The 22,608-nt window shown below is 44.7% G+C and overlaps 1 protein-coding gene across 2 annotated transcripts in view; it reads left to right on the top strand.

The window, feature by feature from the left end:
- The window catches only part of LOC135522790 (ribosomal protein S6 kinase alpha-3-like), a 34,475-nt gene extending 12,389 nt beyond the window's left edge, over nucleotides 1-22,086 (top strand). Inside the window, exons 1-21 of one of the 2 annotated variants that reach the window (XM_064949387.1) lie at nucleotides 4,891-5,302; nucleotides 9,276-9,396; nucleotides 9,773-9,850; nucleotides 12,272-12,352; nucleotides 12,442-12,521; nucleotides 12,607-12,713; nucleotides 12,805-12,842; nucleotides 12,992-13,134; nucleotides 13,947-14,017; nucleotides 15,417-15,505; nucleotides 15,629-15,693; nucleotides 15,784-15,886; nucleotides 15,977-16,089; nucleotides 17,444-17,569; nucleotides 17,691-17,780; nucleotides 17,928-18,086; nucleotides 18,228-18,389; nucleotides 18,488-18,564; nucleotides 18,653-18,770; nucleotides 18,867-19,007; nucleotides 19,111-22,086. In XM_064949387.1, coding sequence (XP_064805459.1) covers nucleotides 4,994-5,302; nucleotides 9,276-9,396; nucleotides 9,773-9,850; nucleotides 12,272-12,352; nucleotides 12,442-12,521; nucleotides 12,607-12,713; nucleotides 12,805-12,842; nucleotides 12,992-13,134; nucleotides 13,947-14,017; nucleotides 15,417-15,505; nucleotides 15,629-15,693; nucleotides 15,784-15,886; nucleotides 15,977-16,089; nucleotides 17,444-17,569; nucleotides 17,691-17,780; nucleotides 17,928-18,086; nucleotides 18,228-18,389; nucleotides 18,488-18,564; nucleotides 18,653-18,770; nucleotides 18,867-19,007; nucleotides 19,111-19,233 — 2,394 coding nt within the window. In that variant the 5' untranslated portion in view covers nucleotides 4,891-4,993 and the 3' untranslated portion in view covers nucleotides 19,234-22,086. Of the gene's footprint in view, nucleotides 1-4,890; nucleotides 5,303-9,275; nucleotides 9,397-9,772; nucleotides 9,851-12,271; nucleotides 12,353-12,441; nucleotides 12,522-12,606; nucleotides 12,714-12,804; nucleotides 12,843-12,991; nucleotides 13,135-13,946; nucleotides 14,018-15,416; nucleotides 15,506-15,628; nucleotides 15,694-15,783; nucleotides 15,887-15,976; nucleotides 16,090-17,443; nucleotides 17,570-17,690; nucleotides 17,781-17,927; nucleotides 18,087-18,227; nucleotides 18,390-18,487; nucleotides 18,565-18,652; nucleotides 18,771-18,866; nucleotides 19,008-19,110 lie in introns of those variants that run through there. The other variant, XM_064949388.1, reaches the window with a different exon arrangement.
- Nucleotides 22,087-22,608: the final 522 nt, after the last annotated feature.

Genomic DNA, 22,608 nt, shown 5'->3' with positions numbered 1-22,608 from the left:
TAATACATGTATCACTAGCCACTTTAACTATGCCACATTGTTTACATACTCATCCCATATGTATATACTGTACTCGATACCATCTACTGTATCTTGCCTATGCTGCTCTGCACCATCACTCATTCATATCTTTATGTACATATTCTTTATCCCCTTACACTGTGTATAAGATATTAGTTTTGGAATTGTTAGTTAGATTACTTGTTGGTTATTACTGCATTGTCGGAACTGGAAGCACAAGCATTTCATTACACTCGCATTAACATCTGCTAACCATGTGTATGTGACAAATAAAATTTGATTTGATTTGATGCCAAGCAGTTGCCATACCAAGTGGTGATGCAGCCAGTCAAGATGCTCTCAATGGTGCAGCTATATAACTTTTTGAGGATCTGAGGGCCCATGCCAAATCTTGTCAGCCTTCTGAAGGGGAAGAGGCGTTGTCGTGCCCTCTTCATGACTCTGTTGGTGTGTGTGGACCATGATAGATCCTTAGTGATGTGGACACCGAAGAACTTGAAGCTCTTGACCTTTGTCTTGCTGACATTAAGGAAGATGTCGTTGCATCACACTGCCAGGTACCTGACCTCCTCCCTAAAGGCTGTCTTATCATCGTCGGTGATCAGGCCTACCACCGTCGTGTCACCAGCATACTTAATGATGGTGTTGGAGTTGTGCACAGCCACGCAGTCATGGTTGAACAGGGCGTACAGGAGGGGCCTAAGCATGCACCCCTGCGGGGCCACTGTGTCAAGGGTCAGCGTGGCGGATGTGTTGTTGCCTTTCCTCACCACCTGGGGGTGGCCAGTCATGAAGTCCAGGATCCAGTTGCAGAGGGGGGTGTTTAGTCCCAGGGTCCTTAGCTTAGTGATAAGCTTGGTGTTGAACGCTGAGCTGTAGTCAATGAACAGCATTCTCATATAGGTGTTCCTCTTGTCCAGGTGAGAGAGGGCAGTGTGGAGTGCAATGGAGATTGCGTCATCTGTGGATCTATTGAGGCAGTATGCAAATTGGGGTGGGTCTGGGATGATGTTTTTGATGTGAGCCATGACCAGCATTTCGAAGCATTTCATGGCTACAGATGTGAGTGCTACAGGGCGATAGCCATTTAGAAAAGTTACCTGGCGTTCTTGGGCACAGGGACTATGGTGGTCTGCTTGAAACATGTAGGTATTACAGACTGGGTCCGGGAGATGTTGAAAATGTCAGTGAAGACACTTGCTAGCTGGTCAGCGCATGCTCTGAATACGCGTCCTGGTAATTTGTCTGGCACTGTAGAATTGTGAATGTTAAAGTGTTTAAAGGTCTTACTCAAATCATCTACGGAGAGCGTGATCACACAGTCATCCGGAACAGCTGGTGCTCTCATGCACGGTTCAGTGTTGCTTGCCTCAAAGCGAGCATGGAAGGCATTTAGCTTGCCTGGTAGGCTTGCGTCATTGGACAGCTCGCGGCTGGGTTTCCCTTTGTAATCCGTATTTTTTAAGTGTATTTATTTCACCTTTATTTAACCAGGTAGGCCAGTTGAGAACAAGTTCTCATTTACAACTGCGATCTGACCAAGATAAAGCAAAGCAGTGTGACACAAACAACACATGGAGTTACACATGGAATAAACAAATGTACAGTCAATAACACACTTGAAATGTCTATATATAGTGTGTGCAAATGTAGTAAGATTAGGGAAGTAAGGCAATAAATAGGCCATAGTGGCAAAATAATTACAATTTAGCAATTAAACACGGAAGTGATAGATGTGCAGAAGATGAATGTGCAAGCAGAGATACTGGGGTGCAAAGGAGCAAAAAAATAAATAACAATATGGGGATGAGGTGGTTGGGTGGAATATTTACAGTTGGGCTGTGTACAGGTACAGTGATAGGTAAGCTGCTCATCAGCTGATGCATAAAGTTAGTGAGGGAGATATAAGACTCCAGCTTCAGTGATTTTTGCAATTCGTTCCAGTCATTGGCAGCAGAGAATTGGAAGGAAAGCTGGCCAACGGAGGAGTTGGCTTTGGGGATGACCAGTGAAATATACAATAGTTGCAAGCCCTGCCACATCTGACGAGCGTAGTAAGATTAGATCTTAGTCCTGTATTGATGCTTTGCCTGTTTGATGGCTTGCCGTAGGTCGTGGCAGGATTTATTATAAGCATCCGGATTAGTGTCCAGCTCCTTAAAAGCGGCAGCTCTAGCCTTTCACTCAGTGCGGATGTTGCCTGTAATCCATGGCTTCTGGTTTGGATATGTACGTACGGTCACTGTGGGGGATGAATTTGTCGATGAACATATTACATATTACAGTCTGTGCTAGTGAAACATACAGTTTACATACAGTATACAGTTTACAGACCATTTATATATTTTGAGTATCTTCATGGGCGTTGTGTAGGATTTTATGTTTATCTATTGGAACGCCGTATGTTTGTGTGTCTGTGTGGGTGTGGGTGTGTTTGGGTGAGGTAGTGGAAACCCTCTGAGGAATGATGTGTGTGTTCCTGTGCAGATGTGGTTGCCAGGGGAGCAAGGACAGGACATGCTCTAATCACCACGGTGACCAGCAGCTGTAGGCTCTTCCTGGGCAGACCTTCCTCCTGTGTGTGTGTGTTTAGACTCCTATGAGTTCCTCTCTCTGTCCATTCTTCAACTCAGTGGCCTGTGAATGCTTGGGTATGTGTTTCTCTCTGTCGTCGTTTGTGGATGTGTGTGTGTGATATGAGGACAATGCTGAAGATGCTTTTGTCTTGGATCAGACACAACCATATACGGGTAGGGCTCTGACAATATGCACACGCAAACACACATACACACACGGTTAGCGTTTGCTAGCGTTTGCTAGCGTTTGTCTGTGTTAGTTTCCCAAGCAATCACATTCAGTGTCTCTTTCTTTGGGTGAGGGCAAACAATCTTATTCTATGTTAAGACAAAGGCATGTGTGTATGTGTGTATTTGTGTGTGTGTGTGTGATATAATTACGAGGCTCTGACCTATGAAGCGCTGCTGGCAACAGATGAAACGGTGAGATTTCTCTAACAAGAGAGACCGAGAGAGACAGAGAGACAGACCGACAGAGAGAGAGAGAGAGACAGACAGACAGAGAGACCGAGAGACAGAGAGAGAGAGACAGACAGACAGAGACAGAGCGAGGGAGAGAGAGAGACAGACAGACAGAGAGACCGAGAGACAGAGAGAGAGACAGACAGACAGAGACAGAGCGAGGGAGAGAGAGAGAGACAGACAGACAGAGAGACCGAGAGACAGAGAGAGAGACAGACAGACAGAGAGACCGAGAGACAGAGAGAGAGACAGACAGACAGAGACAGAGCGAGGGAGAGAGAGAGAGAGAGAGAGAGAGAAAAAGAGAGAGAGAGATCAGACTGACAAGACTAAGAACAATAGAGCCAGTGTAGATCACTGCACTGTGGGGTTCCCCCTCTTTTCTTTCTGTCTCTTGCTCTCGCTCTCCACCTTTCTGTCTCTCTCTGCCTCTGTCACTCTCACTCAGTCTATTTCTTTATCACACTCTCTCTCTGTATTTTCTCTCTCTCTGTCCTGCTCGATAACTTGTGTGTTAAATTCTGTTTTCAATTTCTTGCACAGATCTGTGAATAGTAGGTTTATTGAACACGGTGGAGTCTCCACTCAGACAGAATAGAAGCTATATTGAACATGGTGGAGTCTCCACTCAGTCAGAATAGAAGGTGTATTGAACATGGTGGAGTCTCCACTCAGTCAGAATAGAAGGTGTATTGAACATGGTGGAGTCTCCACTCAGTCAGAATAGAAGGTGTATTGAACACGGTGGAGTCTCCACTCAGACAGAATAGAAGGGGGCCAAGCAGGCAGAGATTGAATTCTAATTCAGATAAATTCAGTTCCTGAATAAATTATGCTGTCCTATCCTCTCTCTGCTCCTCATCATCAATACTTAATAATCTCTCTCACTTTCTCGCCGCCTTTCTGATTGGTTGTTAGTTAACCTATCGCTGTCTGTAGAGCGCCTCATGACCAGTTACAAAGGACAGTGTGTGTGTGTGTTATGAGACGGTGTCCTAAGGCCTAGCCTAGCGGATGTGTTATGTTCTGCTAACCTAGGCCCAAGTATGCGCATCAATCAGCCCTGTGTGTGTGTGAGTGTGTTTGTGTGTGTGTGTGTGTCCTCGCTTGTATGTGCACTGTTAGTTTGGTTGCATAAGTGGTTTAGGGACAGAGATTGCCTGGAATTCCTCTCTCACAGTCCATGGAAGCCACTGCCACACAGAGACTTAGAGCCTAATACTGCATACTGCACGAATGAACGCACACGCACACACAGACACACGCACGCACACACAGACACACGCACACACAGACACACGCACACACAGACACACACAGACACACGCACACACAGACACACGCACCCATGGAGGTTTAATACAGAAAGACCAGCTCCAGAGCTGTTAATGCTCTCATACTTTTGTAGTACTATTGTAGTAATATTGTAGTACTACTTATCAGTCTATTCTTTCTACACACTGTATTCAGTACAGTAATGTATTTAATATCTTCGCTAGTCTCACTGTTCAAGGGAAGAAAGTGTGGTTTAGAACTAGTAGGTTAGACTGTCTGACTGAGCTGTTTAGTTGTAGAGGTCTGTCCCCCCAGAGGAACCTCGGGACTTATTGTTCTTGTTGTGTGGGGACAATTAGTGAGGTTGCACTCATGGGGAAGGTGATAGGCCTTGCACAACAGCTGCCTGTAATCCCTTCTACGCTGTCATATTCTGAGACACGTGTGTGTGCATTCTTTGCGGTACGTGGTAGTCAGGCATTGGTCCACGTGTATGGTGTGTGTGTGTGTGTGTGTTTCATGGGAATCTCCAGATCACATGATGGAAGCTAAGGGTAGGAGGTTACAGAGGGGTTTAGGGGGGATCCCAGTTTGGATTTCAGGTGTTCCCCCTGACTGAGTCACACACACACACACACCTCCCTCACATACACTCCAACATGCTCCCTCTTCTTCACTCTTATTTTCACCCACTCTACCTCTGTCTTACACACACACACACACACACACACACACATCCAGTGCATAGCTGTCTGAAGGACAGTGTGTGTTTAGGTATGAGTGAGGCCAAAGCAGTGTGTTTGTTTCTGGGTGTTCTGACTAGCAGACTCAAGGCCCTAGGATGTCTACTGATCCAAAACTTTACCGGAGACCTTACCAGGAACTGCACCGGAAACTTTACCGGGAAGGAGCGGGACTGGGGTTTGTTTACCACGGCAGGATGCGGGTGTTCCGAAACCCAGGGGGCTGTAAGTACAGGACTGTGTGTGCGGGTACAGTAACGCTATCCTGGAGTGTGTGTGTCAGGTTACCACTATCTGTCCTAAAGCTGACAAGGACTAAAACTTGCCTCTGTACTATGTGTATTTGTGTGTTTTTGTATGTGTGTGGCTTTCAGAATTGGCTGTAGAATATTCCATGGAAGATAGAGAACATTCCAGCTAAAATTGTAATTTGTGTTTGTGATGCTGCTGTTCTCTGTGTAGTTCTTTCTCTCTGATCTCGTCTACAGGCTTCTGTTCCTTACAATGATGCTTGATTAGATCTCATCACTTCATTAGCTGAATTAATGCCATTAAATGAATAGGCCTATGCAGCCACAGTGGGATTGAGTTATAGTGATCTTGGAAGGCTGTAATAGACTTTCTCTTTAGTTTAACCACACACACGCACGCACACACATGCACGCACGCACGCACACACCACACACACACCACACACACACACACAGTTTGTGGTGGTATTAAACAGTAATGGCGTGGGGTTGTATGTGTGTGTGTGTGTGTGTGTTTGTGTCTGCCTGTCTGTCTGTCTGTCTGTCTGTTGAGCGCTGGTGTTGCTGACCTAGATGCAGCGCTCCTCGTGGCCGGTGATTTTATTGCAGGAAAATTAAAATCACCTTTGCAACTAGAGGCGAAAAAACTCTAGCGCACCATTACTCCACACATAGAAACACATACAAAACTCTAGTTCACCATTACTCCACACACAGAAACACATACAAAACTCTAGTTCACCATTACTCCACACACAGAAACACATACAAAACTCTAGTTCACCATTACTCCACACACAGAAACACATACAAAACTCTAGTTCACCATTACTCCACACACAGAAACACATACAAAACTCTAGTTCACCATTACTCCACACACAGAAACACATACAAAACTCTAGTTCACCATTACTCCACACACAGAAACACATACAAAACTCTAGTTCACCATTACTCCACACACAGAAACACATACAAAACTCTAGTTCACCATTACTCCACACACAGAAACACATACAAAACTCTAGTTCACCATTACTCCACACACAGAAACACATAAAATGCTCTCCCTCGCCCTCCATTTGGAAAATCTGACCATAACTATCTTCCTGATTCCTGCTTACAAGCAAAAATTCAAACAGGAAGTACCAGTGACACATTCAATAGGGAAGTGGTCAGATGAAGCGGATGCTATGCTACAGGACTGTTTTGCTAGCACAGGCTGGAATATGTTTCGGGATTCATCCGATGGCATTGAGGAGTTTACCACATCAGTCAACGGCTTCATTAATAAGTGCATCGACGTCGTCTTCCCCACAGTGACCGTACGTACATATCTCAACCAGAAGCCATGGATTACAGGCAACATCCACACTGAGCTAAAGGCTGGAGCTGCAGCTTTCAAGGAGCGGGACACTAATCCGGACGCTTATAAGAAATCCTGCTATGCCCTCAAACCATCAAACAGGCAAAGCGTCAATACAGGACCAAGATCAACTCCTACTACACTGGCTCTGAAGCTCGTTGGATGTGGCAGGGCTTGCAAACTATCACAGATTACAAATCAAATTGTATTTGTCACATGCGCCGAATACACAGTGAAATGCTTACTTACATACAAGCCCTTAACCAACACTACAGTTCAAGAAATAGAGTTAGAAAAGTAATTTTTTAAATAAAAAGTAATGAGGCTAAATACAGGGGGTACCGGTACCGAGTCAATGTGCGGGGGCACAGGTTAGTCGAGGTAATTTGTACATGTAAGTAGGGGTAAAGTGACTATGCATAGATAATAAACAGCGAGTAGCATCAGCGTATAAACAAATGGTGGGGTGTGTCAATGTAAATAGTCTGGGTGACCATTTAATTAATTGTTCAGCATTCATATGGCTTGGGGATAGAGCCTTTTGGACCTTGTCTACAAAGGGAAACCCAGCCGCGAACTGCCCAGTGACACAAGCCTACCAGAAGAACTCAATGCCTTCTATGCTCGCTTCGAAGCAACACAAAACCATGCATGAAAGCACCAGCTGTTCCGGACAACTGTGTGATCATGCCGATGTGAGTAAGACCTTAACATTCACAAGGTTGCAGGACCAAATGGATTACCAGGTGCATATGCAGAGCATTGATTCTCTTGCACTGGCTCTGTGTGCGCGCACACACACACACACAGAGAAGCTAAGCAGGGTTGGTCCTGGTCAGTCCCTGGATGGGAGACCAGGTGCTGCTAGAAGTGATGTTATAGGGCCAGTAGGAGGCACTCTTTCCTCTTGTCCCCCCCAAAAATCAATATATCCCAATGCCCCAGGGCAGTGATTGGGGACATTGCCCTGTGTTGGCTGCAGTCTTTGTATAAAAGCATGAAAACACACATTTTGTTGATACACTTTCTCACTCTTCACATACACTGCTGCTACTCTTTTTATTAAATATTCTGATTGCCGAGTCACTTTTTACCCATACCTACATGTACATATTACCTCAATAACCTCTAACTCTGCACATGGACTCAGTACCAGTGCTCCTTGTATATAGTCCCATTATTGTTATTTTGTGTTACAATTTCCTTTTTTTATTTAGTAAATGTTTCTTTGTTTTTAACTCTGTATTGTTGGGAAAGGGATCGTAAGTTAGCATTTCATGGTAAAGTCTACACCTGTTGTATTCAGTGCATTTGATTTGAGCTGTACATTTTTTATCCTGTGATTAAGAGGTGCTACATGAGCAACCTGTCGCCTCTCTCTGATCCTCCATCTGCGGTGTGATTCACACACTCACTCACTCACTCACTCACTCACTCACTCACTCACTCACTCACTCACTCACTCACACACAGACACACAGACACACACACAGACACACACTTCAAACAGACGGAAATATCTCAACACAGTGTGTGTCCAGACCTCTGTGTGTCCAACTGAAACTCCCCAACCACACACCCGGATGGCACTGATACTCATCACGTAAACTCTGCTACACTAGCATGATGTATATCTATGTTCAGTATATGACAAGGTCTATACGGAAGTCCATAAGGGTGCTATAATGTACATACTACATACACTGAGTGCACAAAACATTAGGAAAACCTGCTCTATTCATGGCATAGACTGACCAGGTGAATCCAGGTGAAATCTCTGATCCCTTATTGATGTCACTTGTTAAATCCACTTCAATCAGTGTCGATGAAGGGGAGGAGACCGGTTAAAAAACATTTTAAATTCTTTGAGACAATGCAGACATGGATTGGGTATGAGTGCCATTCAGAAGGTGCTTTCGATATCCTTGTGGAGTCCAGGCCCCAACGAATTGAGTCTGTTCTGAGGGCAAAAGGCGGTGCAACTGAATATTAGGAAGGCGTTCCTAATGTTTTGTACACTAGGTGTATGCTATAATGTACATAATGTATGTTGAAAATGTTCATATGGGTGTTGTAAAAACGTTTGGCTGTATATGAGCTCCATCCTGCTAGTGAGGTCTGGTGATGTGTACACATTTGCATACATAAGTGTGAAATTCCATATTTGGGCTTTGATGACATGAGCTGTGAAACAGGAGGGGGTGGAGCGGAGTTGGAGGGAGAGGGATAGGTGGAGAGTGATATCACATCTCTTTCCTACTGTTGGTGTGTCACTCTTCCTCCTCTTCCTCCTCTCTCTCTCACACTCTCTCGCTTTCAGGGAGAAAGAGAGAGGTGGAGAGAAGGACAGAGCAAAACCCTGAGAGAGATGAATAGGAGCTAGAATGAGTGATGGAGAGGAGAGACACACACACACACACACACACAGTGAGAAGTCATTAGTCACTGGGAGGTATCAGGAGGATTGGGGGTGGCACCATGGCAACTGCTTGGTTAACTGTCCGTGGTTGGTTTAGTGTGTGTGGAAGTTTAATTTGGAGTGTTGTGTGTGTGTAACCTGTGTGTATCTGTCCAACAGGAGGACGAGACTGTCAATGAGATCAACATCACCAACCATACCAAGGAGGGGTCAGAGAAGGGTGACCCTCGACAGTTTGAGCTCCGCAAGGTCCTAGGACAAGGCTCCTTCGGAAAGGTGTGTGTGTGTGTGTGTCATCAGCGTTTCATTTCTCATCTTCCACTGATCTCTCCATTAGTTATCCTAATGACAGAGAGTTGCTATAACAACCACATGGTAAGGCCCCTTCACACCTTGTCATCTTTATGAATTAACGATTGTGTGTGTGTCTGTGCGTGTGCGTTGATGTGTTTGTCGTTCATCTCTCCCCTTTTTTCCCCTTTTGCTGATTGCCATGCACACAAAAACACTGTGTAACTGTGTGTGTGTGTGTGTGTGTGTGTGTGTGTGTGTATGTGTATGTATATATATATATATATATATATATATATATATATATATATATATATATATATATATATATATATATATATATATATATATATATATATAAGTGTTCCTGGTCAAGAAGACTACAGGTCCAGATACAGGACAGCTCTACGCCATGAAGGTTCTGAAGAAAGCCACACTGAAAGGTAGGGGATGGAGAGAGAGGGAGGTGGAGAAGGATAAATAAAGGAGGGATGGAGAGGTAGATGGAGGGAGGGGAGGTTTAGGGGGAGGGAGGGGAGGTTGACAGAAATGGAGAGAATGAGGGATGAAGGAGGGAGGGAGAGTTGTATGGAGGAGGGGAGGTAGAACGACAGAGAGGGAGAGAGAAAGAAAGATGGAGAAGGGGGGACAGAGAGAGGAGGAGAGTGGACGGCTGGTGAGTTGGACAGAGAGAGGGGAGGTAGAGAGAGGAGGAGAGAGGACGGGTGGTGAGTTGGACAGAGAGAGGGGAGGTAGAGAGAGGAGGAGAGAGGACGGGTGGTGATTTGGACAGAGAGAGGGGCGTTAGAGAGAGGAGGAGAGAGAGAGGACGGCTGGTGAGTTGGACAGAGAGAGGGGAGGTAGAGAGAGGAGGAGAGAGGACGGGTGGTGAGTTGGACAGAGAGAGGGGCGTTAGAGAGAGGAGGAGAGAGAGAGGACGGCTGGTGAGTTGGACAGAGAGAGGGGAGGTAGAGAGAGGAGGAGAGAGAGAGGACGGCTGGTGAGTTGGACAGAGAGAGGGGAGGTAGAGAGAGGAGGAGAGAGGACGGGTGGTGAGTTGGACAGAGAGAGGGGAGGTAGAGAGAGGAGGAGAGAGAGGGGCTGGTGAGTTGGACAGAGAGAGAGGAGGTATAGAGAGGAGGAGAGAGAGAGGACTGCTGGTGAGTCAGACAGAGAGTGGGGAGGTGGAGAGAGGACGACTGGTGAGTTGGACAGAGAGAAGGGGGGTAGAGGAGAGGTGTTTTCAGAGCAGAGAAAATCAGCTCTGCTCTCCTGGAATCATGTCAGTGTGACGAACTATCAGGGCTTCACATTAGAATGGCAAGCCGAACAGTTGGGCGTTGGAGTGGTCAACCTTTCATTTGAAGTTTGAGGTCAGCCAGCCCCTCCCTAAAAGTCACAAACCCCATGAACCTCTAGGCCTGGGTCTCCCCCTCTCCCCCTCAGGAATACAATGTCTCGTCATCCTGCGTAATATACACAAAAGCCATGTGTGTGAGAGGACTGCTTTATCTCAGAGAGAGCACCATCACCATCTGCTGGCTACAGACTGTACACACACCACATATTCACCTACAGTGGAGGGATTCAGCAACTTCTCTCTCTCTGTGTGTGTGTGTCTCTCTCTCTCTCTCTCTCTCTCTCTCTCTGTGTGTCTCTGTCTCTCTCTCTGTGTCTCTCTCTCTCGCTGTGTCTCTGTCTCTCTCGCTCTGTCTCTCTCTCTCTCTGTATGTGTATCTCTCTCTCAATTCAATTCAATTCAAGGGGCTTTATTGGCATGGGAAACATGTGTTAACATTGCCAAAGCAAGTAAGGTAAACAATAAAAATTAACAGTAGACATCACACATAGAGAAGTTTCAAAACAATAAAGACATTGAAAATGTCATATTATATATATATATATATATATATATACAGTGTTTTTACAAGGTACAAATTTGAAAGGACACAAGATAAAATAAATAAGCATAGATATGGGTTGTATTTACAATGGTGTTTGTTCCTCTCTCTCTCTCTCTCTGTGTGTGTCTCTCTCACTCTCTGTGTCTCTGTCTCTCTCTCTGTGTCTCTGTCTCTCTCTCTCTGTGTCTCTGTCTCTCTGTGTCTCTGTCTCTGTCTCTCTCTCTCTCTCTCTCTCTCTCTCTCTCTCTCTCTTTGTCTCTCTCCCTCTCTCTCTCAATTCAATTCGCTTTATTGGCATGACGTAACAATGTACATATTGCCAAAGCTTATTTTAGATATTTACAATATAAAAATAAATACAAATGAGAATCAAAAATGTCAACAGGACAAAAGTAACAACAATAACCAAGGGTCAAAATAACCATATATTCAACAATAACAATTAGCATACAGTAGAGTACATGTGCATGTTGATTGGTCTGTCAGACACTGTCCCTCAACTTATGGCAGGCAGCAATGTAGTGCGCTCTCTCTCTCTCTCTCTCTCTCTCAATTCAATTCAACTCAATTCAATTCAAGGGGCTGTATTGGCATGGGAAACGTGTTAACATTGCCAAAGCAAGTGAGGTATTTATTTTCTCTCTCTCTCTCTCTCTGTGTCTCTCTCTGTCTCTCTCTCACTCTCTCTCTCTCTGTGTCTGTTTCTCTCTCTCTTGATTTGTTTTTATTTTCCATTACTCATCAATCTAGCCAAATTACTTCCATGCCAAGAGAGAGATAGAGAGGGAGGGATAGATGGAGGTAGAGGGGAATAGAGATGAGGTGAGTTGTTTGTTCCTAGAAGGACGTGTACTCTGTATGTATGTTTAATTAGTTTGTGTGTGTGTGTGTGTGTGTGTGTGTGTGTGTGTGTGTGTGTGTGTGTGTGTGTGTGTGTGTGTGTGTGTGTGTGTGTTGCAGTGCGTGACAGGGTGAGGACTAAGATGGAGAGAGACATTTTGGTGGAGGTCAACCATCCCTTCATCGTTAAACTGCACTATGGTGAGTTAGCCAATCACAGCTTCGTACTACAGTGAGGTAGCCAATCACAACACAAGTCGTCTGGTAACCAATCAGTTGTCTCTCCTCAGCGTTCCAAACAGAAGGGAAACTCTACCTCATCCTGGACTTCCTACGAGGAGGAGACCTCTTCACACGACTGTCTAAAGAGGTGAAGGCGTGTGGTGTGTGTGTGTGTGTGTGTGTGTGTGTATGTGTGTGGGGGGGTCTCACCCTCCTCTCCTCTCTGTGTGTAGGTGATGTTCACAGAGGAGGATGTGAAGTTCTACCTGGCAGAGTTGGCCCTGGCGCTGGACCACCTTCACAGCCTGGGCATCATCTACAGAGACCTCAAACCAGAGAAGTACATACACACACACACAAACACACATACACATTCAGATTGTGTGTCTTGTTTAGTATCTTTGTCTAAAGATCCATTTCTGTCCTTTCAGCATTCTGCTAGACGAGGAGGGACACATCAAGCTGACAGGTGGGTAATATCAGACGTGTGTGTGTGTGTGTGTTTGTGTGTGAGAGTGTACTCTATGGATCATGTGTGTATTCTCACTGCAGACAATAAGGAGTCATGAGAACAAGCTTTACTCCTCTCTCTGTGTGTGTGTGTGCGCGTGTGTGTAGACTTCGGCCTCAGTAAAGAGTCTATAGACCATGAGAACAAGGCCTATTCGTTCTGTGGGACGGTGGAGTACATGGCTCCGGAGGTGGTCAACAGGAGAGGCCACACCACCAGCGCTGATTGGTGGTCCTACGGCGTGCTCATGGTGAGAGGGGCGGGGCCACATACCTTATATGGCTTATTATTTCCTTATTTGGGTTGTGTTACAGGTTGTAGTTAGGTTGTTTGTATTGTAGTTAGGTTGTTTGTGTTGTGTTACAGGTTGTAGTTAGGTTGTTTGTGTTGTGTTACATGTTGTACTTAGATTGTTTGTGTTGTAGTTAGGTTGTTTGTGTTGTGTTACAGGTTGTAGTTAGGTTGTTTGTGTTGTAGTTAGGTTGTTTGTATTGTAGTTCGGTTGTTTGTGTTGCAGGTTGTAGTTAGGTTGTTTGTGTTGTGTTACAGGTTGTAGTTATGTTGTTTGTGTTGTAGTTAGGTTGTTTGTGTTGTGTTACAGGTTGTAGTTAGGTTGTTTGTGTTGTGTTACAGGTTGTAGGTAGGTTGTTTGTGTTGTAGTTAGGTTGTTTGTGTTGTGTTACAGGTTGTAGTTAGGTTGTTTGTGTTGTGTTACAGGTTGTAGTTAGGTTGTTTGTGTTGTGTTACAGGTTGTAGTTAGGTTGTAGTTTGGTTGTTTGTGTTGTGTTACATGTTGTAGTTAGGTTGTTTGTGTTGTGTTACAGGTTGTAGTTAGGTTGTTTGTGTTGTGTTACAGGTTGTAGTTAGGCTGTTTGTGTTCTGTTACAGGTTGTAGTTAGGTTGTAGTTTGGTTGTTTGTGTTGTGTTACATGTTGTAGTTAGGTTGTTTGTGTTGTAGTTAGGTTGTAGTTAGGTTGTTTGTGTTGTGTTACAGGTTGTAGTTAGGTTGTTTGTGTTGTGTTACAGGTTGTAGTTAGGTTGTTTGTGTTGTGTCTCTCCCAGTTTGAGATGCTGACCGGAACGCTACCATTCCAGGGGAAAGACCGCAAGGAGACCATGAACATGATCCTCAAGTGAGTCTCTTTGACAAGGTTGACCATTTGACCATTATCATCTCACTGGAGTAGTGTGTGTGTGTTCTATGCCAGCGGTTCCCAACCGTTTCTGTTCCGGAGACTAGCAAATCTCTGTCAAAAGCTCTTTTCTGTTCAGGAGACTAGCAAATCTCTGTCAAAAGATATTTTCTGTTCCGGAGACTAGCAAATCACTTTCAAAAGGTCTTTTATGTTCCGGAGACTAGCAAATCACTGTCAAAAGGTCTTTTCTGTTCCGGAGACTACCAAATCACTGTCAAAAGGTATTTTTTGTTCCGGAGACTAGCAAATCACTGTCAAAGGCTCTTTTCTGTTCCGGAGACTACCAAATCACTGTCAAAAGCTCTTTTATGTTCCGGAGACTACCAAATCACTGTCAAAAGCTCTTTTATGTTCCAGAGACTACCAAATCACTGTCAAAAGCTCTTTTCTGTTCCGGAGACTAGCAATCACTGTCAAAAGCTCTTTTCTGTTCCGGAGAATAGTAAATCACTGTCAAATAGTATTTTCTGTTCCAGAGACTGGCAAATCACTGTCAAATAGTATTTTCTGTTCCGGAGACTACCAAATCACTGTCAAAAGCTATTGAGGACCACCAATGCTATCGGTGAATGTAACAGATTAAAGGCCTATTATTAACATTAGAAAAAAAGTTATGTAAAATTACTTTTAATACCGTTAACAATCGCAATTGTTATTATTTTTGGAAGAAAACAAATCTAATAAAAAACTCAGAAGGTCTGTGGGCCACAGGTTATAATGCTGAGGCAACCCAGGAGAAAGACAGGGGGATTCATATTACAAGAGGTATTTGGAGCACTCAGCAGGAGGGCAGGATGGATGGACAGACTATAAGAGTGATAAAAGCAGATAATGGAGCTAGCTAAGTGGAATGTTTGACATTTATGACGGAAAGGGGGAGAGAGATAAGGAGAGTATGAGAGAGAAGGAGAGAGGGAGGGTGGAGGAGGAGAGAGATGGAATGAGAAAGAGAGGAAGGGTGCAGGAAAGGGAGAGGTGGAATGGGTGAGAGATATTTGAACACAGAGAATCATTTATCTCTTTCTCAGGGGAAAATGCTGAGAATGTTTGTCTCTCATGGCTGTTGAGATCATTTCTGTAAAACGCTGAGTTAGTTTCCTGTATGTATTACTGTATACTGTATAATGGACTTCAGCATTCAATCAGACTGAATACAGGTTGATATATGACGACTGTGTCAATATCCGCACTCTTTAATGTTCTCTATTTCCCCCTCTATCACTGCCTTCTCCTCTTCTGTATTCCTACCTGTCTTTCGTTACCTCCCTCTCTCTCTGTCCCTCTCTCTCTCTGTCCCTCTCTCTGTCCCTCTCTCTCTCTCTGTCCCTCTCCTCAGGGCTAAGTTGGGGATGCCACAGTTTCTGAGTTCAGAAGCCCAGAGTCTCCTGAGGAACCTTTTCAAACGCAACCCTACTAACAGGCTAGGTAACACAATCTGATCTTAGGTCTGGGTTACGTTTTCCCCCTAATGGTTAAAGGTCGGATTGGGGGAGTTTATATGATCCTAGATCTGTGTTGAAGTGTAACTTCTTGTTCTGATCTATGTAGGGGCCGGCCCAGATGGAGTGGAAGAGATCAAGAGACACCACTTCTACTGCACCGTAGACTGGAATGTGAGTGATGTGACGTCTCTTCTCACTGCGTTTCAGACGCTGTGGTGTCAGTATATACCATATCATGTGTTCTCTATCTCTTGTGTGTAGAAACTGTTCCGTAGAGAGCTCCACCCTCCCTTCAAACCTGCTACGGGACGACCTGACGACACCTTCTATTTCGACCCAGAGTTCACTGCTAAAACACCCAAAGGTACACACACACACATCTCTCCGTTCCTCCACCTGTCAATTACTCATTCATCGGTTGAATTTCAACCGCTTGCTTGTCTTCTGTGTGTAGATTCCCCAGGGGTTCCACCCAGTGCCAACGCCCACCAGCTGTTCCGAGGATTCAGTTTCGTAGCCATAACAACAGAAGAAGAGGCACAACCACTACAGGCTACAATAGTAAAGGTATTCACACACACACACACACACACACACACACACACACACACACACACACACACACACACACACACACACACACACACACACACACACACACACACACACACACACACACACAAGCCCCGCATGAAATTTAAGCCCCAGCCCTACCCTTGCTCGCGACATTCAGGCCTTACTCTGCCCTGGCTCGATTGCTTCCTCCAAATTTAAGGCCCGGCCTTGCCCGAACACAAAATCAGAAATAACTTTCTCTCTGCTCATCTTTGTCTGTCCCCCGCTCTCTCCCTGCGCTGCTCCATGTGCTCTCTGTGTGTGAGTATCCACAGCAACGCATCCGCTTGGCTGCCCACATGATGAGAGAGACAGAGGACAGAAGCTGAGAGAGCTGTTTGGTAGCTCTAAACTCTGATAAAATTCACGGAATATTATCTCTCCTGTCTACTCGGACAATGTTCTTGTCTTATATTTTCTGAGGTTGATCTCGTATTTTATGAGGTTGAAGCACTTCTGACACCATTTTATCATCGTAAGATATGACTGCAGACACTGCTCTGCAAAGCTCCTAACCCTAGCTCCTAACCCTAGCTCCAACTCCTAACCCTAACTCCTAACCCTAACTCCTAACCCTAGCTCCTAACCCTAGCTCCTAACTCCTAACCCTAGCTCCTAACCCTAACTCCTAACCCTAGCTCCAACTCCTAACCCTAGCTCCTAACCCTAGCTCCTAACCCTAGCTCCTAACCCTAGCTCCTAACCCCTAACCCTAGCTCCTAACCCAAGCTGCTAACCCTAGCTCCTAACTCCTAACCCTAGCTCCTAACCCTAGCTCCTAACCCTAACTCCTAACCCTACTCTTAACCCTAACCCTAGCTCCTAACCCTAACTCCTAACCCTAACTCCTAACCCTGACTCCTAACCCTAGCTCCTAGCCCCTAACCCTGACTCCTAACCCTAGCTCCTAGCTCCTAACCCTAACTCCTAACCCTAGCTCCTAACCCTAGCTCCTAACCCTAGCTCCTAACCCTAGCTCCTAACCCTAGCTCCTGACTCCTAGCTCCTAACCCTAACTCCTAACCCTAGCTCCTGACTCCTAACCCTAACTCCTAGCCCTCGCTCCTGACTCCTAACCCTAGCTCCTAACTCTAACTCCAAACCTAATTCAAACCTTAACCCTAATCCCCCTAGAAATAGCATTTGACCTTGTTGGGACCAACAAAATGTCCCCAGTTGGTCAAATTTTTGTTTGTTTACTATTCTTGTGAGGACTTCTGGTCCCCAGAAGTATAGTTAAACACGTCCACACACACAGTCTTGTTATGTGTAGTTTGACATCTGTGTTGCTCATGTGTTTACGTAGCAGCTGCACAGAAATGTGTCTCAGTTTACTGAAGCATATGAAATGAAGGAGGATATAGGACTGGGATCATACTCTGTCTGCAAACGCTGCATACACAAGACCACTGGCATGGAGTACGCAGTCAAGGTGAGACACAGCAGAAAGCGTTGATATTGCCCATTGATTGTTAGTATTCAGAGCTATACATAAGTGGTCTTGGTTTCAACTCCAACACATTTTTGTGTGTGTGTGTGTGTGTTGCACCCAGATCATCAGTAAGGCTAAGAGAGATCCAACGGAGGAGGTGGAGATTCTACTGAGATACGGACAACATCCCAACATCATCACACTGAAGGATGTGAGTCTCACACACACACACACACACACACACACACACACACACACACACACACACACACACACACACACACACACACACACACACACACACACACACACACACACACACACACACACAGCTATAACCCTGTTGTCTCTGCTGTAGGTGTTTGATGATGGCAGGACAGTGTATCTGGTCACAGAGCTGATGAAGGGTGGAGAGCTGCTGGATAAGATACTGAGACAGAAGTTTTTCTCAGAGAGAGAAGCTAGTGCTGTCCTATACACCATCACCAAGACTGTTGAATACCTACACGTACAGGGGGTGAGTGTGTTTCATGTGTTTGTGTCGTTCAAGGACTTTGACACATTTCTGAGCCTCAATACTTTCTTTTTACAGCACACCTCGTTCTCATTCAATGTGTCGACGTGGGTGTGATTGACTGATTGGTTGATCATTTACCAGGTGGTGCACAGGGACCTGAAGCCCAGTAATATCCTGTATGTGGATGAGAGTGGGAACGCTGAGTCCATCAGGATCTGTGACTTTGGTTTTGCCAAACAGCTGAGAGCTGAGAACGGCCTGCTGATGACGCCGTGCTACACAGCTAACTTTGTAGCTCCAGAGGTATGTACCGTGACTCTCTCTCTCTCTCTACCTCTCTCTGATGTTCTCTATGTGTGTGTACCCTCTCATCCACTAATCATACAGTATGTGTTTACTAGGTGTTGAAGAAGCAGGGTTATGACGCTGCCTGTGACATCTGGAGTCTGGGAGTCCTACTCTACACCATGCTGACAGGGTAAGACTGTGTCTGTTTTATCTGTGTGAATATGGTTGTTTGTGTATTTGCAATTGTTTACCCTTCTCTCCTTTACTTTCCTCTCCAGGTTCACTCCATTTGCCAATGGTCTAGAGGACACTCCAGAAGAGATCCTGGCTCGGATCGGCAGCGGGAAGTTCTCTCTGACTGGAGGATACTGGAATTCTGTCTCAGCCGAGGCCAAGGTACACACACACCGAAGCCAAGGGAATGTTACCAACATTCAAACACAATATTCAATGGGGGATAATGTTGTAATGTTTTTGAACTCTGACCTGTAGGAGCTGGTGTCTAAGATGTTACACGTGGACCCCCACCAGCGTTTGACGGCTGGCCAGGTGTTGCGTCATCCCTGGGTCACACAACGCGACCAGCTGCCCAAATTCACACTCACCAGACAGGATGCTCCACACCTGGTCAAGGTAACACACACTCTGTCCCACTATATTTTGTCTTTTTCATATACTGTGATGTGTGTTGCAATATTTTAATGACTTCAAATAAAGTTGGATTTGATTTGTGCAGGGCGCCATGGCAGCAACCTACTCTGCCCTCAACAGGAACGTTCCACCTGTCCTGGACCCTGTGGGATGTTCCACTCTGGCCCAACGGAGGGGGGTGAAGAAACTTACATCCACTGCCCTCTGATCTTTAACCTATCACCTCGGACTTATAACCTTGCTGGAGGTCTGTTCAGACAGACGGGCAGACCTGGTCCCTCAGGTGACCTGGACAGAACTCTGATGCACCTGGGACCCCTCTGACCCTTCTCTGTTAGGAACTAACCCAGTGGTTTCCCCCCCTGGTGCCAGAGATACAGAGTATGCAGGCTTTAGAACCAGTTAGGGCTAGAACTACAGCCTGTAGCTCTGTTGGACCAGGGCTGGTGGTGACCACTAACATTGTATCGTCTCTCCAGTCTTTGCTTTGTACAATCAGCGTTGCCTCTAGATACTCAAGAGACACGTGTCAGGAACATGAATGTGCTGTATATAGATGTATGTGTGTATGTACTTCTGGGAACATTTGAGAGATACCTGCATATGCATTTAAGACCCAATTTATGATGAACTGTATAACTGTAGCTCTGTGTGTAAACCTTAAGTAGCCTCTTTAGTGACCGAGTCATTACAGGGACAAAACTAGTGATGTCATCAGAGTGAGAGCAAATGGGACCACTGACAATGCCCCCTATATTGAGACAAGCTCCTCCCAGTCAGCCACAACATCCAATCAGTGACGGGATTGAGGTCCAATCATGGCTTTGGTTAGGCCAGTCTGGCGACCGCCTACCCTGTCCACACCAACTCAGCTCTACAGACACTAAGGTAAACATTATCCTGGACCAGTGTTAAGCGGTGGCTCGCTGGGCAACGAGTCTGTGGCTTGCCCAGTGTGCATGTTGCTGCCTTATACAGTGCCCTCTGTAATTATTATTTTGTCTTCTATTGGCTCTATGCTCAATACGTTTGGATTTAAAATCAAACAATGAGAGGTGAAAGTGAAGATTGTCAGCTTTCATTTGAGAGTATTTTCATCCTTATCCAGGTGAACCGTTTAGAAATTATAGCCCTTTTGTTATGAGACAAATTCACTTGTGTATTTTTTAAGCAGGCAAAAGTTAAGTATTTGGTCCCATATTCATAGCACGCCAACATCAAAGTTGTGACTCTACAAATTTGTTGGATGCATTTGCTGTTTGTTTTGGTTGTGTTTTAGATTATTTTGTGCCCAATAGAAAATAATGTTAAAAGAATGTATTGGGTCATTTTGGAGGGACTTTGATTGTAAATAATAATAGAACGTTTCTGAACACTTCTACATTAATGTGGATGCTACCAATATTACAGATAATCATGAATATATCGTGAGTAATGATGAGTGAGAAAGTCACAGATGCAAAAATATCATACCCACAAGACATGCTAACCTCCCACCATTACAATAACAGGGGAGGTTAGCATGCATACAAATGCTAACCTCCCCTGTTATTGTAATGGGGAGAGGTTAGCATGTTATATTCTTATTTACAATCAAAGTCCCTCCAAAATGACCCAATACATTCTTTAGCATTAATTTATATTGGGCACAAAATAATCTGAAACACAACCAAAACAAACAACAAATGTATCCAACAAATGTGTAGAGTCACAACCTTGATGTAGGCATTGCGTGCTAGGAATATGGGACCAAATACTTAACTTCGACTACTTTAATACACACAAGTGAATTTGTCCCAATACTATATACAAAAAGTACTGTCAGTTCTAAACGGTTCAACCGATAGGGATGAAAATACCCTCTAAATAAGGCAACAGTCTGCACTTTAACCTCGTGGACATGGTTTGATTTCCCAATAATCCCGGAGGACACTGTATTTCCTGGTTCCGAGGAGCATTTGAATGGATGAAGCTGTGAAGAGACGGAGTCTGGCACTGAACTGTCAATACTGTACTAGTACAGCACCTCAGGGTTCTGGGAGATGAAATACAATGCATTTTAGAAATCCATTAACTAAGTCATGTAAGCACACAGGTGGGGCTGGAACAGACATGATATTTTCTGATGAATTTAACCTGCTGTCTGGAACGATATGACAGTTGTGGAGGTAATCCAGTATGTTACTGTCTGGAATGATATGACAGTTGTGGAGGTAATCCAGTATGTTACTGTCTGGAATGATATGACAGTTGTGGAAGTAATCCAGTATGTTACTGTCTGGAATGATATGACAGTTGTGGAGGTAATCCAGTATGTTACTGTCTGGAATGATATGACAGTTGTGGAGGTAATCCAGTATGTTACTGTCTGGAATGATATGACAGTTGTGGAGGTAATCCAGTATGTTACTGTCTGGAATGATATGACAGTTGTGGAGGTAATCCAGTATGTTACTGTCTGGAATGATATGACAGTTGTGGAAGTAATCCAGTATGTTACTGTCTGGGCCTGCTGGCACATGCTGACTTCTTGTCAATCCCTTTAAAGCGCTGTCTGTCTAATAGAATGAAGAAAACTGTAGCTATCAATGACTTGTAGCGGTATTATTGAACTCATGGTCTGATTCTGGATCAGTAGTGAACTTCTACCTATTCAATTTCTCTCCCGCTGCTCTTCTGGATGTGTTGTAACACACACGGTCTTTGAGTTTCTGATTGACTGTTAAGTGTTTAGCTGTAAGGTTGTGTGTTTGAGCAGTTTGTATGTTGTTTTGAGAGTAGATGAGATGCATTGCTTCTCTCTTTGGGACGGTTTCCTGGACACAGATTGCACCTTGTCCTGGACTTAAAAGCAATTTCAATGGAGAATCGGTCCAAGACTAGGCACAATCTATGTCTGGGAAACCAGCCTTTTGTGTCCCAGTCTCTTTCCTCTGTCCCTGTGGAGATACAGTGTCCTTCCATCCATCCTGCTGCTACCGTCTCCTCTCTCTGGTTTTGTATCTGTGGAGTCACAGTAGGACTTTGTATTGAACATAATAAACAGGCCTTCAGTACATGACTCTGTGTTTTTCACTAACCAGTAAATACTATAGAAAGGCTTTTTATTCAGAGAGCATGTCAATAGTGTAGAGAACAAAGCATCAGACATTCAGTAATGGAACCAGTCGACATCAAAGTGCTCCTTGTTGGGCAGGGCTACAGTGTCATTCGGGTTCATCTCTATTGGCCAGAGAAAGTTCACTTGGCTTCCTATAGGACCAGAGAGTTGCTACTGTATACATGGGGTGTATTCAGTGAGATGAAACATTCTTGTTGCAGTTAGAAATGTAATAGAGTTGACACTATACCCTATCCTCCATGACAGACAACCCATATGTTTCACAAAGTATTTGTTCTGTACAAAACATTTCTATGGCTATGTTGCACCCACTAAACCTACCCATTGTGCTGTACTATTCACCTTGGACTACTGTAGGAAATAAACAAGTGCAGATAAAGAGAAAAGTGCAGAACCAGAAGGAAAAATGGATTAAACCTCAAAGGATCAGGAATGGTCTAATAATATATCTCAACACCAACA

The sequence above is a fragment of the Oncorhynchus masou genome, chromosome 30, assembly GCF_036934945.1.
Source record: "Oncorhynchus masou masou isolate Uvic2021 chromosome 30, UVic_Omas_1.1, whole genome shotgun sequence".
Lineage (NCBI taxonomy): Eukaryota > Metazoa > Chordata > Actinopteri > Salmoniformes > Salmonidae > Oncorhynchus > Oncorhynchus masou.
This window is presented reverse-complemented; position numbering and strand designations above follow the sequence as displayed.